This window comes from Canis aureus, chromosome 15, assembly GCF_053574225.1.
Source record: "Canis aureus isolate CA01 chromosome 15, VMU_Caureus_v.1.0, whole genome shotgun sequence".
In the NCBI taxonomy this organism is placed as follows: Eukaryota; Metazoa; Chordata; class Mammalia; order Carnivora; family Canidae; genus Canis; species Canis aureus.
This window is the reverse complement of record NC_135625.1, coordinates 55,143,692-55,161,195: the sequence shown is the minus strand read 5'-3', so window position 1 is coordinate 55,161,195 and position 17,504 is coordinate 55,143,692. Positions and strand designations below refer to the sequence as shown.

Here is a 17,504-nt window from a genome sequence, read left to right as displayed (position 1 = left end):
AAGGACTGACGACAGGACATGTTGGAAACCTGAGAGACCTGTGTATGGAGAATATACCAGAAGGAGGAAAGAACAGATGTAAAAATGAAAGCTGTGCATTCAAGACCTGTTTCCAGCAGTAGTGATGGGCATAACTAGAATCATTCATTTCTCTGGTGGTCCTGCTCTGTGGCCTGGGGCACATGCTGCAAGGCCTGCTAGAGCTCTGGTCGACTCAACCACAGAGAATCACTATCTGCAATCTGTCTTACATTTTATTGGACATTCAATCTTGTGAAAAAGCAACTCTTGAGTGCTGGGACTTGAGTATTCATTTGATAAATCATCCAGACCTCTTTCTTCCTTATGCCCTCTTATCATTTGTTTGTGAACTATTGTATAGCTATCTCTGCTCTGCAGTTCAAAGGAGAGGAGAAAAATCAAACCAAGCTGAGCCAATTAATTTACAGCAGGTATTCCGATATACATCTGAAGGCTAAAACCATTGACTAAAACTACAAAAGGAGAAAAAAATACATCTTGATCAATGGCAAGGTACCAAATGCTTTGGTACTTGGAAATATACCTTATATCTAAATAGTGTAGAACCCACCCCCTTTTTTGGGGGAAAGTGGTGGGAAAAAGTTGGAACAGAAAGAAGCATAAAGGGCAGCCCAGGTGGCTCAGCGGTTTAGCGCCGCCTTCAGCCCAGGGTGTGATCCTGGAGATCCTGGATCAAGTCCCACATCGGGCTCCCTGCATGGAGCCTGCTTCTCCTCTGCCTGTGTCTCTGCCTCTCTCTCTCTCTGTGTCTCTCATGAATAAGTCAATAAAATCTTAAAAAAAAACAAAAACCAAAAAACACAACTGTGGCCTTTCAAGCCTAAAGCAATCAGTTTGAAATTGATGATGATTAACCTTGGTCTGGCTATCACCTTTCTATTAATTTATACTACTACTTTTATTTGATACTAAACGGTTTTATAGATTAAAAAAAAGGATTAACTAAGGTTGCAACTGTTAAAACTACATATGGGAACATATTTTAAAAGTCGTTAAGGAAATTTTAGATATGCTTATGAATGTACAAGTAATATAGTTCAGTACCAATGAGCCCATTCATTAAAAGAGTAATAGCTTCATTAAAGAATATTCTGGCTGAAAGTAGAATACGAAAATTTATTTAAAACCTTCTATAATTTATCTTTGTTACTGCTCTTCTGTAGAACTAGTTCAAAGTATAATGAAGCATCACTAATATTCTAACACAGTAATGTGGTTCCTGGACCTCATTACTGTCCTAAGCCTCTACGATCCCTCATCCACAGAGTCCATTTCTGTTTGCCCCCGACTCCTAGGCCACCTCACCTCAATTGCACTGGTGTATTGCTCCAATCTGCTGTCAATCTTGGAGACGACTGCTGCTTGATGAGTTGATTTGACACCACTGTTAAGTGAATAAACACACACACACACACGTAAAAATACAAGAGAGAATCATTCCATATATAACAGCTGATGATTCTCATTTGAACAACCAACCATATTTACCTTTTCTGCACAGATTTATTCAAAAATTCTGCTCGCTCTTCAATCTAGGAATTAAAAAAAAAACCCCAGTTAATATTTGCAGCTTATAAACAATGTTTCTCAGCCACACATGCTTGCTGTTTATAAACAATGTTTTGGGATGCCTGGCTGGCTCAGTGGTTGAGCGTCTGCCTTGGGCTCAGGTCGTGACCCCAGAGTCTCGGGATCGAGTCCCACGTCAGGCTCCCTCCCTGCCTGCTTCTCCCTCTGCCTGTGTCTCTGCCTCTCTGTCTCTGTGTCTGTCATGATTAAATAAATACAATCTTTAAAAATATATATATATACATATATATATTTGTATATATACATATATATACAATGTATATATATACACAAACAAATTTGTATATATGTATGTGTGTATATATATATATATACATACACAATGTTTCTCAGCCTATGTTGCTTAGTGAGTAAAAGCACCAGAGTGTGTGTCAGAGTAATAGGGTGTTGTGCCCAGTAAGTCTTCTGGAAGAAAACTACTTAGGAGGTATTTGAAAGTGAGATTTGGAGAGAACAAATGGAAAATGATAAAGAGTGAAGATATACAAAGTTCTGGAGGCAAATTAAAGACCAGACAGAAATGGAATAAAAATACCTCTGAAATAATGCAAATCAGTGGCAAAATAATTACATTTCAAGACAACTCTCCTCCCCTCCCAAAGCACATGCTATTGCCCTTTAGGACATATTTATATGAGTACAGATAGACCATGTTATCTAACAAAATTTCCCCACAGTGTTTTAACTACATATTACATGTGTAATAGGATCAAGTAAGAAAGGTAACTAGGAACTGTGAACTCTTCACCTCCTGCTTGGCCTGTCTTTCTAACAGACAGCTGTCAAGCCTACTGCTGAACTTAATTTGCCTTGAATGTGGAAGATAGGGACACGAGTAGATCGAGACTAGGGCATGGCTCCTCAGGGCTGAGGCTCCCGTGAAACCTTTGTTAGGCCAAGGGGGGAATGACGGAAACAAGGCCAGAAAAACTGATGGATACATATGAAACAGGAAGGTCAGTAGCCTTTAATAAAATCCTTTTTCTCTTCAAAGCTAGGAACTTCCCTTTGCTAAAACTAAAGCTACTAAATCAGACATTATATTTTACTGACACTGTATCACTCAAATCACATGTTCTATGTAAGTCAGCAATTATCTGTTGACTCCTTATGACACCCAGCTCCAGGGGAGAAATTGCCTCTGGCACTTATCACCCACCAAAATCAGCAAATAGTAAAATCTTTGTATATGACTGCCTGTGCCAAAGCACACATGTGCCAAAGGGGTCCATCTTTTGCCCTGGTCAGGGCAGCCAAGGAATCTATGAGACCTCAGCTCTCCGAGGCTGGTGTGCTTGAGTGTTCCCTAGAGTCTTCTGAGGTGTTAGTGGCTCTTTTCTGGCCAGGACTGTCCTGGGACTCGTGCAGTATTAATAAACACCATTAGGCTTTTTGGAAAAAAAATGCTTCGTTCTAATAGCAGTTGAATAACATTTTTATAGATGTTAGCGGGGGCATTTCATTTTTTCCAATGATTTCTCACAATGATAAAAGCAACTCATTAAAAATAAAACTTTACGCAAAAAAGTGCTACCAGTAGCCTTGAGTTTATGGGATGCAAAGTGTCTTAAATCTTATTTTTCTGATTTTAATATAATGTAGAAGTACACCGCTGGAGAAAAAGCTCACGGGTGAATAAGGTGAAATACATTGAAACTGTGCAATGCACTGGCACTTTTAATATCCATCCATCCATCCATCCGTCACCATCCAACCATCCATCAATCCATCCATCCATCCATCCATCCATCCATCCATCCATCCATCCTACTTTTGATCCTGCCAACCTGTCAGCTAAACAACTAACCAATAAATTATATATTGAGTACTCTATAAAGTTGAACCCTCAACAATGTATAAGACAGTGTCCCATTCTTTAAGAAGGACACGATTAGTAGAGGAGATTAGTAGAACATACGGATAAAATACTTAACATTCAATGATAGGAACCATAGTAAAGATAAGAAGAAAATGCCGTGACCATGGGAGAAGTGACTCTCTGGGTCAGTGGAGAAGTTTTTGAGTAGTTTTAGTTTATAGTTTACAGAATTTCCTCAATGAGTTTATGGAAGTGAGGGTGGGGGGTAGGAGTGCATGAGTTATGAGTTACAGGGGAGCAGGACATTTGTGGCAGAGCAAACCCATGCATGAAGATTTTGGGGGAACACATGCAGGGCAGGGGGTGGGTGCAGGAATGTTAACACATAGTGGAAGGAGAGAGGAAGGGCAGCCGAGGGGGGGCTTGTTCCTTATAGCACTTCCAGCATCCTCCTGACTCCAGGATGAGCTTGCTAACCCTGGCTATCCCATTAACTCAAATTATGGAGATTCTCAGAACCTGACATCTCCTTTTGTATCTATAATATCAAATACAGCTTGACTTCACTATCACATTTTGTCAGGTCTCACCATCCATTTACTGATTCATTCCTATTGGAAAATCCTTAACTTAATCTAGATAATGTAACAAAGTGTACTAAATTTTATACACCTAACACTTTCTGCACAAGGAGTTTAACGAGAGCAGTTGGTTCTTCTGAAGACCAAGAGGTGGCACTGTTGTCCCGAAAAAACTCAAGGGAAAAAGCAAAGCACGCTATTAATTTTAGAGAAAATTGGCTCTCTCCTTACTGTACACCCCTTCCACCACCAAAATATGAAAACAACAATAATAAAAACCCAATTTTAAATTTAATTTACTTAAAATTTGTTCTGTGCATGCTTTACATAAGAAAAATCATTCACCACTAACAAAATTTAACTGTGAGAAACCAGGCTCTGCGTTTCCCAGACAGGGAATACAAGGAGTCATGAGAACTTAACAAAATACATGAGTTGATAATATTTTGAGGTCAAATAGCAAATGTTTTCCCTTACACTGGCATTCTACAGTCTTAACTTATGACCACTTAGAAAAGTCACAGGGCCAAGAGTATCAACAACTGTAGGAATTCAGTCGTAGAATATGAAATTGAGCTCTAAAACCAGAGCCACAGCAAATTCTTCAAGGCACATACTATGGGGAAAAGTAATAGACTGTCTGCTCCTGAAAGTATGTCTCTGTTATGTAGGAATTAAAAATGTTTTGTTTCTCTTAAACATAAATTGATTGCTCACACATGCCTCTTTAGCAGAGGGAGTGGATGAATGGCTTCCAAAGGAACACTGGATGAAATGAGAAGCCAGGAGTCTGGTGGAGGGAAGGACCAGAGAAGTAAGTTGGAAAATTCAGTAAAAGAGACATTTGAAGAAGAAAAGGAGGATGGGCTATAGTTTCTCCTACAAAGAAGAGCAATTAGAAGCTTAGATGACTACGACTTTCTTCATCTTATTTTGACCAAGACTGTTCAAACAAAGCTTAGCTTGGGTGGGACGTCAAGGAGGGAAGAAAAAGAGAACATGGCTTTCTCTGATTATTGATGAGTCAGGAACAGAGAGGACCCAGACTGGGAACAGAATGGGCTCTGGTTACTGCACAGAGATAGCCTGAACTGACTGGGGTTTTTGTTTCTTTGCTTTTGTGTTTTGCTTTTGTTTGGTTGGGTTTTTTTTTTATTTGTTTGTTTTGTTTTGCCATCCTGCCCTTTCTTCTACAGCAGGGTCTGCAAACTATGGCCCATGTGCACCATGGTTTTCACATAGCCCTCAAGCTAAGATTGAGTTTTATATTGTTAAATGGTTTAAGAATCCAAAATAATATTTTGGGACATAGGATACCTTTATGAGATCCAAATTTCAGTGTATCCCCATAAAACCATCCGCTCCACAAAGCCTCTCTCTGCTCATTTTGCTTGGCTCTGAGGTCTTACTGTACTGGTAGTCTGCATTTGGTTACCTGGCAATTCTTGAATTCCCCTGAGCAGCTGACTAGGGCAATGCCATAGGGGCAGTGACCTTGTTTTGTACTTCTCTCCCTCATGGTACATACCGCCCATTAGGTATGTTATAAATATCAAATACTAAACAATAAAATCCTCCTGTGGCTTAGTTCTGATTCTTCCTGCAGCAGATCTTGAGAAGAGAGGGTTCAACATAAGGACCCTTCTGTGGCAGGTGTCAGACTATGCTTGGGACCCAGATGATCATAAAGACTAAGTGAAGCTCCTTAAGGATCAAACATGCTGATTTTCCTGTGAAACAGGTAATAACTGTAAAATGTTAAGTAACTGGCTTTTGGTCATTTCAGTGGGCCACGTGAGATGACCTCACACACACAATTACAGACACACACATGCATATAGTTAAGCAGCTGGAGCCTGGCTATGCTTCTCTACTTGTTTTGCTCATCGTCCATGCTAGCCTAGTTAGGTTGATGGAAAATGAGGGAGAAATTAAAATGTTAAAAGCTCCAATCTCTGAAGATTCATTCATCCATTTATTGATTCAGCAAATATTTATTGACTGTTTGCATCATGCTGGGTGTTCCACAAACGTTCACTCTCAAAACAAAACACATTATTTCAAAATAATTGAAAACTGAGTATAAATAATAGATAGCATTTTCTTCTTCTGTTTTCTTTTGTCTTGCATGTCAACCCTTCCCTCATCTCCTTGCCTGGGCTCCCTCTTGCTTGCTCTCTTTTCTCCTGCTAGCACTTTGGCTTCCATCAGTTAGGAGCTGTGCTCTTTTTTTAAGAAAGATTTTATTTATTCATGAGAGGCACAGAGAGAGAGGCAGAGACATAGGCAGACAGAGAAGCAAGCTCCCTGCGGGAAGCCCGATGTGGGACTCCATCCCAGGACCCTGGATCATGACATGAGCCAAAGGCAGATGCTCAACCGCTGAGCTACCCAAGTGCCCCAGGAGTTGTGCTCCCTGAAGGCAGTGATGGGACCAAACTCATCCTGGCAAAGGACCCTACCCAAGTCCCATTTCATCCCCTCCAGTGATAACAGCTTTCAAATTTGACCAGTACCATTTCCAGCTGCCCTATTTTGAATAATGACAAAGAAAAAGTGAACAGCCAGCATGGAAAGCAGCTCAAACCTTTATAATACAGTTGCCCAGTTCATAAACTTTCTATGTTTCCATTTCCAACTGCTTGAAGCCAGGAGGCATCTGGAGGGCACGGGTCAGTAAAATCTTGAGATAACCGCTGTCACTTTAATGCAGACCAAAGCATCTAATGGACAAGAGATACAAAGCTCTCCACTTTATTTCTCTCCTCCCTACATGTTACAAAGAGAGGCTGTGAAAAGGCTGAGAGAAGGAGTAAAAAGATAAACGAAGCAAAGGCTTTGGACAATGAGTAACTATATAAGGGGCTAAAATTAAGTTTCCATCACATTATAACCCAGGTGTTAATAACCCAGGCACTCTGGGAATAAAAAAATACCTTGAGAGATGAACCTTTAGGAGTGAAACACTTGAATGGCTTCTTGTCATCTGATAAGTTGTCTTCAGGCATCTTCTGACGTTTCTCAGCAGCTTCTGCCCGTCGCCTTTCTATCTCCTCCTTTAGCCTCCTCTTCTCTTCCTGGGAAAGAAAGAACAAGTGACAAAGACATCAGTACAAGCTTCATGCCAGAAGAAAAGAGTGCTGTAGGGGAAAGAGCACTAGTACCAGAGGGAATGAGCCGGGTTCTGGACTGGATGCCAGCCCTTCCTCAAGGGCGGTGGCTAGAGGTTAGGCCGGAGCCTGCAGCTCCAACTGCCTGATTCACTCTGGAGCTGCTGCTTCCCAACTGTGTGACCTTGGCCACGTCACCTCTCTGCTCTGGGCCTCCGTCTGTCATCTGTAAAATGGGGATACTAATAGCTGTCGTGAGGGCTACAGGAGGAAAGCCTGTGTGAAACGCTGGACCTTGTGCTCAGTATGAAGGTGATCGTTATCATTGTCATCACCATCCTGTCAGGTCATTTAACACAGACCTTGCGTCTCTGTGTAGGTACAATGAATAATGCCCCTTCTCTCCCTCCTTCCTAGGACAGTTGTGAAGACAGATGGGATAACTGATGTGCAAAGTTACATAAATCTAAGGTATTATACTTGCCAAATTGCACGAGAGATGATTTTATGCTTGTTTCAGCCTCAAATAAACCGAGTAGATTGCTTTAGATGGTGACAAAACTAAAATACATAGACACTGCATCACAGCAGCCACAGAAGTCCACAGTATGTCTCATTAAGCCCTCTGTGCCTTCATCCCTGGTCTGTAATAGCCTCCCCTGTCTTCTCTCGCAGGCAAAACATTTCAGAGCTCTGATCAAGTTGCATGTTCTCTGTGAATGTTGTGCTGAGACAATCGTATAGTTTTCGTAGTTTTCAAACTGTCTATTCTCAGAGATTGGCTGTTCATCCAGCAGAAGGATTCTCTGTGTTATGGGCTGAGCGTTTGGGCCCCTCTCCCATTCATACATGAAAGTGTTAACCCCCAAAGTGATGGTTTTAGGAGCTGGGAGGTGGTTAGAGTGGAGCCTTCACGAATGACCCTTCTAGAGCTCTTCTAAAAGAAAACCCAGAGCTCTCTTCTGTGTCCTCCCGAGTGAGGACACAGTGGGAGGACTGCTGTCTATGAACTGGGAAGTGGAGTTTCACCACTCACAGAATTTGCTAAAGCCTTGATCTTGAACTCCCTAACCTCCAGACCTGTGAGGAATAAATTTCTGTTGTTTATGAGCCACCCAGTCTACGGGGATTTGTTATTGTGGCTCCACTGATTGAAGACTGTTTGGTAGGAGGCTGGACCAGATAATCAACTAGGTTCAATCCAATTCTAAGAGTTAGTGTTTCTTTTCTGCCTTCATTGATACTCTGCTCCTCTAAATAGCATTAACAGCAATGATAAGAATAACTGTAACTACCAGGTATCAGGAGCGCAATGACGTATTTAATCAGGGCATCAATGCTGTAAGTAGACATTATTTCACAGGTAAGGAGAAGTCTTAGCTTATCTGAGTTCAGTAACTCCGCCAAGGTCCCCAGCTTGCAAGCGGCAAAGGATGCCAGCCTAGGTATGTTTAATTCTAAAGCACTAGCATCCCAAACACTTCCCAGCCAAAGGCAACTGGCTCATTGAGAGCCGGTGTTGGAAGATACCTTGGAATAATTTAATCAAACCGCCCTTGCAGGTCGGGGAATTGTGGCAGAGGATCCGTGTCAGAAAGCCATCGGAAGTCTTTTTGCATGGTTCGAATGCTGGAAGGTCACCATCTCTTAAGATCAGAGGGAAAAGCTCTAAGCTGGTTTGGAGAATTGAGGTCCCAATACTGATTCCACCATTTACCAGTCAAGTAGCTCACATAAGCCACTCAAATAATCCAATTCCCTTTTCTTTGCCCGTAAAATGAGAATAATAACGCATCTCAGGATGAAAGGAAAGAATGCACCTTGTAAAGTTGCAGTTGGTTAAGTGCTTTTTTCAGTTTTCACGATTTGCCTTCTTGTAACTCTATCTGTTGTTTTTAGTTCTGTCTTAAAAGACGGAGCACATTCATCTGTTCATTATTACTGGGCTCCCGCTACAGGCATGGCACTGTGCTGGGTCCTGGGTTTACAGTAATGAACAAAGCAGATACCGCCCCTGCTTGTGACGGACGCCCTTGTCTCCTTACTCTTCCATGAAAAAAAAAGAAAAACTATTAAAAAAAAAGTCTCTCTATCAAAACTCTTCAAATATCAGCAAATAATGATCATGTGACTCTTGGTTCTAATCTGTAGACCTTTTCATCCTGGATTTCTACTTTCTGTTCTTTTTTTTTCTTTTAAAAAGATTTTTATTTATTTATTCATGAGACACACACACACACACACAGAGAGAGAGAGAGGCAGAGACACAGGCAGAGGGAGAAGCAGGCTCCATGCAGGGAGCCCGACATGGGGCTTGATCCTGGGACTGCAGGATCACGCCCTGGGCCCAAGGCAGGTGCTAAACTGTTGAGCCACCCAGGGATCCCTTCTGCTTTCTGTTCTTTACTGAGAGACAGTACAGGGGAATGGGTTAAGGCAAATGGGATGTGGGAAAGTTCCAATGCCACTCTGTGCCTCAGTTTCCTCACTTGAAAAATGGGATAATAAGACCATCCACATCAGAAAGTTCCTATAACTGGATATAAATTACTACACATAAAGGTTTTAGAACTGTGCCAAGCACGTTAGCTTTATTATTTTTTTTCCCCTAAGATTTCATTATTCATTACAGACACACAGAGAGAGGCAGAGACACAGGCAGAGGGAGGAGAAGCAGGCCACCTGCGGGGAGCCCCATGCGGGCTCGATCCCAGGTCTCCAAGATTACGCCCTGAGCCAAAGGCAGATGCGCAACCGCTGAGCCACCCAGGTGCCCCAACTTTAATATTCTTAAAATGTAGTTGTAAGAGTCCATGCTCAAAAGAGCAGCAGCATTCCACCACGGGAAAACAAAACAAAACAAAACAAAACAAAACAACCCACCTCATTCCCTGGGCTAGGAGGGTCACGGGGTGGAGGGGCTGCGCCCTGCTTACCTCCTCTCTGACTTTTCTCTCTGCTTCCTCCTGCTTCCGCTTCTGCTCTTCCTCCTCCAGCACCTTCCTTCTCTCCTCCCGCTTCTTCTTCAGCTCCTCCAGCTCCTGGGCCGCCTCCTGCTGCTTCTGCTTGAGCTTCTCGAACTCCTCGCTCTCGGTTTCCCCGCGGCGACGGCGAAGCTCCTCCAGGCGCTTGCCCGCTTCCACCTGCGGGGCTCCCTCGGCCTCCTTGGCCTCGCTGGCCCTCGCTCCCGCGCCCGGGCGGCTGTCGGGGGCAAATGCACAGGAGCTGGACACAGGCCATTCGGGCACCCCTCCCCGCCGCCCAGCACGGAAGCTGCTTTGTATCCCAGGCCAAAAGAAATCTCCACTGCCCATCAGGACACAGTGGCTCTTCACACCAGCCCAGGGGGGCTCGGGGTGGGCCTGGAATCTCAAGGCCCCAATCGGGTTCCTCTCTGCCACTTGGCCTTGGCTTCCTAGCTGTACAGCCGGGCGAACAGACACTGTTGGTGGCAACATGGCAAATGGAACATGGGCAAAATAGTGCAACCGCTATGGAAAACAGTAGCGAGGTTCCTCAAGAAAAAAAAAAAAAAAAAGAACAGTAAAACTATCATATGCTCCAGCAATCCCACTTCTGGGTATATGCCCCAAAGAAGTGCAAGCAGGATCTTGAAAATATATTTGCACACCCTTGTTCACAGCAGCATTCTTCACAAGAGCCAAGAGGTGGAAGCAGCCCAAATATCCCTCAACAAATGAATAAACAAAGTGGTGCATACACACAGTGTGATATTATTCAGCCTTAAAAAGTACAGAAATCGGTCACGAGTTACAACGTGGATGAACCTTGAGATTATGCTACGTGGAATAAATCAGTCCCCAAAAGACAAATCCTGCACAGTTCTGCTTATAGGAGTGATCTAAAGCAGTCAATTCAGCAAAACAGAAAGTAGAATGGTGGTTACCAGTGGCTGTAGGGAGGGGGAGTTATTTAACAGGTACAGAGTTTCGAGTTTGCAAGATGAAAAAGTTCTGGAGATGTTTCACAACAATGTGACTGTACTTCATACAACCGAGTTGTATGCTTAAAAATGGTTAAGATGGTAAATTGTATGGTATGTGTTTTACTACAATTAAAAAAATCCATGATCCATGCATGATGCAATATGGAAAAACTGGGCAGATATTATTTGTTCTATTTGCCTCAGTGGGCTGTTCTTAGGATCCCATGAGATCACATATTAAAAAAATGTTGACTTCTATATCATCATAAATATTAGTCGTTACTGGAAAGAAATGCGTGTTTCACAAAACAATGCTATTAGATGGAGGACTAAAATCTAGGTGTGACCCTAGTAAAGTTCTCTACCATAAGTTACCGGTTAATTTGGATCTGCCTAGAATCATGGATCAGGAGGGAAGACTTAAAGGCCCAGTAACTGGAGATAGGAAAAGATGGCTGAAACTAGGGGACGCACTGAAATAAAAATCTGCTTATCCACATCCTTGTCTTGAACTTGACTCTAGCAGCTGATCTCTGGCAGATGAAATTACCCTTTGCCTCTTGATTAAGAGCTATAAATACAGAAATATATGTCCATTCTCACATAGGTGCTCCAAGACAGTTCGTAATGATGGCATTACCTTACGGCTTCAATTTGTATGGTCCACAGGACACAAATATTCCTAATTGGGACTTAAAATTACTAAATTAGCTCTGATATGGTGTAGTTAGGGTTGTTACTTATGCTTTATAGACCCTTTTCATATTTATTAGCTCATTTAGTAGTCACAATAACTAAGGAGTTTGCAGGTTACCTTAATACCTCCATTTTATGAATAAGGAAGCGATGGGTGAGAGAGAGACAACAGTATGCCCCAAATTTTGGCAGTAAGAAAGTAAGAGCCATGACCAGATTCAAGTGTTTCTCTACCAGATTCTAGAGTTTCTCTACTTTTCTTTCCACTGAACTATAATTATATGGAGAGTTAAATATGGTTTTCATAAAATAAAATAAAAAAATCAATGGAATCCAGCATATTAGCCTCTACCTCTCACCAACTACCCTGAGGACTAGAGAGTCTGGGAGGGATGTTTCCTACATGTAAGTCTCTAGAATTTCTAGTCTAGGCCTAACTACATTCCATGCTCCAGTGGAAGCAATGCTTCATCAGATGGTACAGCTCATAAAACAGCAAGAAAATGGATGTTTTTTACAAGTTAGAAATAAAATTGAAATTAGGGGCACCTGGATGGCTCAGTTGGTTAAGAGCATCAAGAGCATCTGACTCTTGATTCTGGCTCAGGTCATAATCTCAGAGTTGTTGAGATCGAGCTTTGCTGTTGGGCTCTGCAGTGGGCATGGAGCCAGCTTAAGATTCTCTCTCTCTCTCTCTCTCCCTCTGCCACATGCCCCTCTTAAAAATGTAAAAAGAAAGAAAATCACTCTTTTTTAAAAAAAGAAAAGATTGAAATTATGTTGAAGTTTTCTCTGGGGATTAAGGAGAAGCATAGGGATTTTATTGTAGAATTGGGAACATATTAAGACTAGAGACAGATCACTATCCCAGGGGTCCTTATGTTAAGATTTTATTTCAGAACTGGTATTCTTAGTGTTTTTACATAAATCATATAAAAAAAGAAGAGGGAGATCATTACCACCTATTGACCCTGAGCTCAATTTATATTATAAATTGCTAATAAATTTAATAAATTTAATTTGTTAAATAATAATAAATAAATAAATTTATTTATTTAATAAATTTGCTTTAATAAATTTGCTATCTAGTAGAGTTTTGACATTGATAATTGTCTCCGAACATATTGGTATTGACAACTGCAGCAGAGACTATGTTTTCACTGGAGCTGGATCCTCCTGGCACTCATTTAGGATAATTTAGTGGTATCCTTAAAAGTGTGCCTAGTTACAGATAGTCCTTAACTAAGAGACAAAAATGCAACTTGCCAGCTACTTAAGTAATTATTAACAAGCAGTGAGGTCATGCTTAACTAGCCCTGAACACAGGTAGCCCATCCCTAATGCTGTGTCTAAGGAACAGATGAATTACCACTGTCTGATATCATTTATTCCACATAGAGAAGGGCTCAGTGTTTCTAGAGATGACACAAGAAAAAAAGAATAAAACAGAAAATGAGTTCAAGACTACATATTTACGAATACCGATCTTATGTGTACATCTCATGCTTTTTTAAACATTGAGGTAGTTCTTTTTTAAAAAAAAAAAGATTTTATTTATTTATTTGAGAGAGAGAGAGAGAGAGAGAATCAGACTCCCTGCTGAGCAGGGGACAGACTCAGGGCTTGATCCCAGGACCCTGGGATCATGATGGGAGCCAAAGTCAGATACTTAACTGGCTGAGCCACACAGGGACCCCTAAACATTGAGGTAGTTCTGAGTATATTATGTCCTTTCCAAGCTTTTTAAAGTGAAGGATGAAAAAATCAATATTGTGTATTATAATCAACATTAAAACAAAAAACAAAACAGAAAACATCACAGTGCATTTCAGAGCAAGGGAAAGTACCATTTCTTGACATGTTTGTTTCAGTTTTAAGTATATATGTAGCTGTGTCCTGGGTAATGATGTCAAATTTATTTCTTACTAAGAGTTGAGGTTAGAAGGTTTTAAAATATTGTTCTAAGTTCTTGACAGTTAAATTCTTTCATTTTGAACTCAAACAAATGTCAGAGGGTCCCTTAAAACTTGATGTTGCTGTTTCAGGCTCTTATAAGTTCACAGGTCTGTGACTCCAGAGAGAAGATCTCTCTGTGTTAATTCAAGGTCTTTCCATCTTCAGAAATGAGTTTGCTCACTCCTTGTGTTCATCATGTTAGTGCACAGGAGTTGGCCTGGAACACACGCCTATGGAAACTTCTTTGGATTCCACTAGGTGTCACTCAGTCTTTATTTTGGACAATGAAAGTGTCCATCATTAGGGGCCCGTTCAATAAATCATGACTTATTTGATATACATCCATCCATCCATTTTATATATACGTACATCCATCTGGTGGAAGACTATCATTATTAACTGTAAGCTTATGGTTCAGAAAGGTAGCTATAGGGGATCCCTGGGTGGCTCAGCGGTTTGGTGCCTGCCTTCCGCCCAGGGCGTGATCCTGGAGTCCCGGGATCGAGTCCCACATCAGGCTTCCTGCATGGAGCCTGCTTCTCCTCTGTCTGTATCTCTGCCTCTCTCTCTCTGTGTCTCTCATGAATAAATAAATAAAATCTTAAAAAAAAAGAAAGGTAGCTATGATATACTGTTATGTACAATGCAAGACTCAAAAATATATTTATAGTTACACTCACACATACATATACTATATATATTTGTCTATTTTGAATATATGCACATAAAAATATCTGGATAAAATGTTACTGGTAGTTATCTTTGGAAGGTGGGTACTTGGGATCCCTGGGTGGCGCAGCGGTTTGGCGCCTGCCTTTGGCCCAGGGCGCGATCCTGGAGACCCGGGATCGAATCCCATGTCGGGCTCCCGGTGCATGGAGCCTGCTTCTCCCTCTGCCTATGTCTCTGCCTCTCTCTCTCTCTCTGTGTGACTATCATAAATAAATAAAAATTAAAAAAAAAAAAAAAAAAAAAGGAAGGTGGGTACTTATTTTTGTGCTTCTATTTTCTGAGTGTTTCAAAATGAGTATCATTTTTTTCCTATAATCAGAAAAAACTTTAATTACCTCATTAAAAATAGATGGAAAGTAAAACAAATGCCTATTTTGCACTTTCTATAGAATCCTTGGTATAATCTGCTTTTTCTATGCCTTGCTCATTGAGTTGAGATTTTTTTTTTTTTATGTCATGTTTTAGAGAAAACTATCTAATCACAGAAAACAAAACTATCAAAGGGGGCAGTAATTAAATCAAACATGAGCTATGCTCGAAACAGTAGCAATAGTTTTGTCCTTGTCATCTCTACTCGGAGGTACCGGTATACCCTCAGCACTATGGTGCCATGAACATGGAAATTTTTCCAGGTCTCTCCTCTATCCTTGGCTTCCTTAGGTGTGAGTCTAGATGAACAAGCAGACCTTTCACCATGAACACAGTTTGTTTGCAGTTAGGCTAGTAGGCACTTGGCTATTCTAATAGAGGCTCCTACTACAAAGCTGTTTGCTTTATAAGTTCATACAGCAAACCCAGGCATCTCCACTTCCACTGGCATCAACTTCGAATTGAAATTAAAACTAATCTATGTTGGCAGCTAAACAAAAGCTAATGATATGGTGGCTGCTGTCATTTTTTTTCTGCCCAAAGATGGAAAAATTTGGGCGAAGGTCACATTTAAGAATTCTCAGCGCTACACCTGTTGCCATCCTTGTGATTTTTCTCTTTGAATTCCCAGCTCCCTGGATTTCCACACAATGGGCATGTTAATTATTAATGTGAGTTTTGACTAAAGCTGGTTGGCAAGTTTGCTAATTGTTAACTAAATTTCTTTCTACTGACAGATTCTTAAAAAAGACCATTATTTTTCTTAACAAAAAATACACTCAAACCACAAAACATATTTTAAACAATCAAATAATAAGACAGTAATATCGTTAGGCAATATTCATTGGATACTTTTCATGAACCTGACACTGTTCGAGGACTTTGAAATATTAAACTACTCACACTTCGGCAAGCTTTGGACTCAGCTAACCAGCTGGAATCAACTCGATTTCTAGATTTTCTATGAATTCTTAATAAACTCCTGATGTTCTACTTAAAGTCTACTTTCTTGCCAATGCCAAGTAACATCTATAGGTTCTTCACATCCTCTTTCATCAGTTTACTGAGGCATTTTCTGTACACTTTTACTTCCTTAGGCTCTCCCTTGGATAAATGTGACTACCTTTCTGCTCAAGTTTTTGTGTAGAAAAATTGTTTGGGGGCAATTATATTTCCCCACTCTAGCCTGCTTAGAGGAGCAGAGCCCTAGTAGTTCTGCTTGCTTCTGAATGTTACAAAGGCTTTGGTGTAAGGAATATGTTCAGCTTCTACACAATACTTGCTTGTGGACTTTATTTGAACTGTTCAGAAAAACAAGGTCCAGAGGCAAGACTGCTGCCAAAACAACCCATGGGAACCCTCGTTTCAGGGACCCAAGACTCTTCCAGGACATCTGGCACAGTACCCAGTGTCATAACAGAGGTAGGAATTTGGCACCAGTGGTTGAAGGGGGTGTATCTTGTAGGAGTGGGGCACAAAGAATCATGTAGCCAGGTGTCCACGGCAGGCTTCTGTAACTTGAGTCCTTCTACAGAACTGGTGGGGAGCTCTCAGTATTCACTGTCTCTAGAAATAAGGATTTATCTGCATGTACCTATCTATCTGTCTGAAAATCACTTGTCCAGATATTCAACATGATGGGGGATGGCGGGGTGAGAAGGGGAAGCTGAAGCTATGCAAGTGTGTTCTCCAAGGGGCACCTGGGTGGCTCAATACTGAGCCTTTGGTTCAGGGGGTGATCCTGGGCTCCCAGGATCGAGTGCTGCATTGGGCTCCCCACAGGGAGCCTGCTTCTCCCTCTGTCTATGTCTCTGCTTCTCTCTCTGTGTCTCTCATGAATAAATAAATAATTTTTTTAAAAAAAGGAGGAGTCTCCAAAGGGTATTAAATAGAGCACTAGTGCTATGCCCTATGCCTACCTCTTTGAGGTTCCCAATGCAAATTAACATCAAGTGTTCTCAAAGTCCTGTGTTAAAGAGATCTAATTAACTTAGTTTAAACTACATTTCCCAAGTGTTTGGCCACAGGACAATCTCAGTTTTAAGCAACATTTATTTATAATCTTTAAAAATATATATTTTTGAATATGGTACCAACAAGCATCTCTTATGAAATTGGCTGAGCCACATAGAGAATCAATGACATTAACCCCAGTCATAATGTCTTCTAACAAACTGATCTTACAGGAACATATTAAGTCAGGGAACAAAAGCATGGATCCTAAGCATGATCTGCTTTGCTACATGATGGGAAAAGCAGATTAAACCTTGTCTGAGCAATGACTGCTGGTCTTATGTTAGTGATGATAGTCTGACTTGCTGACTGAATATCTCTAAGACAATGGCCAATGACTTCACAACAGAAATATGTTGCCCATTTAGCACATTGCTGTCTGGAGGCACAGGAGAGGGAGGCTAATTATTATTTTTTCTTCACAAGTGGACACAGTCATTGTTAAGTTGTCTCTGCTTCTTACCTGAAAGTATTCTCGGTGTGTTTAAGTTTGTGGGTCATGAATTCTCCATTCTGTGACTTTGCTTCTGGAAATCCCTTCTTTCCATCCAAGAAGCTCTTCACTTCTTTTGGTTCTTTGTCCTTTTTAATTTTCTCATCTTTGATCTGACCAACAGTACACAGCAGGGAGAAACATAACGATAAAAATC

At 41.2% G+C, this 17,504-nt stretch overlaps 1 protein-coding gene across 9 annotated transcripts in view; it reads right to left on the bottom strand.

The window, feature by feature from the left end:
• Positions 1–17,504, bottom strand: part of CALD1 (caldesmon 1) — a 189,171-nt gene that overhangs the window by 11,687 nt on the left and 159,980 nt on the right. For all 9 annotated transcript variants that reach the window (XM_077849996.1, XM_077849992.1, XM_077849991.1 and 6 more), the window contains 5 exons: positions 17,318–17,460; positions 10,079–10,343; positions 6,969–7,109; positions 1,531–1,574; positions 1,348–1,426 (listed from right to left, as the gene is read on the bottom strand). In XM_077849996.1, the coding sequence (XP_077706122.1) occupies positions 1,348–1,426; positions 1,531–1,574; positions 6,969–7,109; positions 10,079–10,343; positions 17,318–17,460 (672 nt within the window). The remainder of the gene's footprint in view (positions 1–1,347; positions 1,427–1,530; positions 1,575–6,968; positions 7,110–10,078; positions 10,344–17,317; positions 17,461–17,504) is intronic.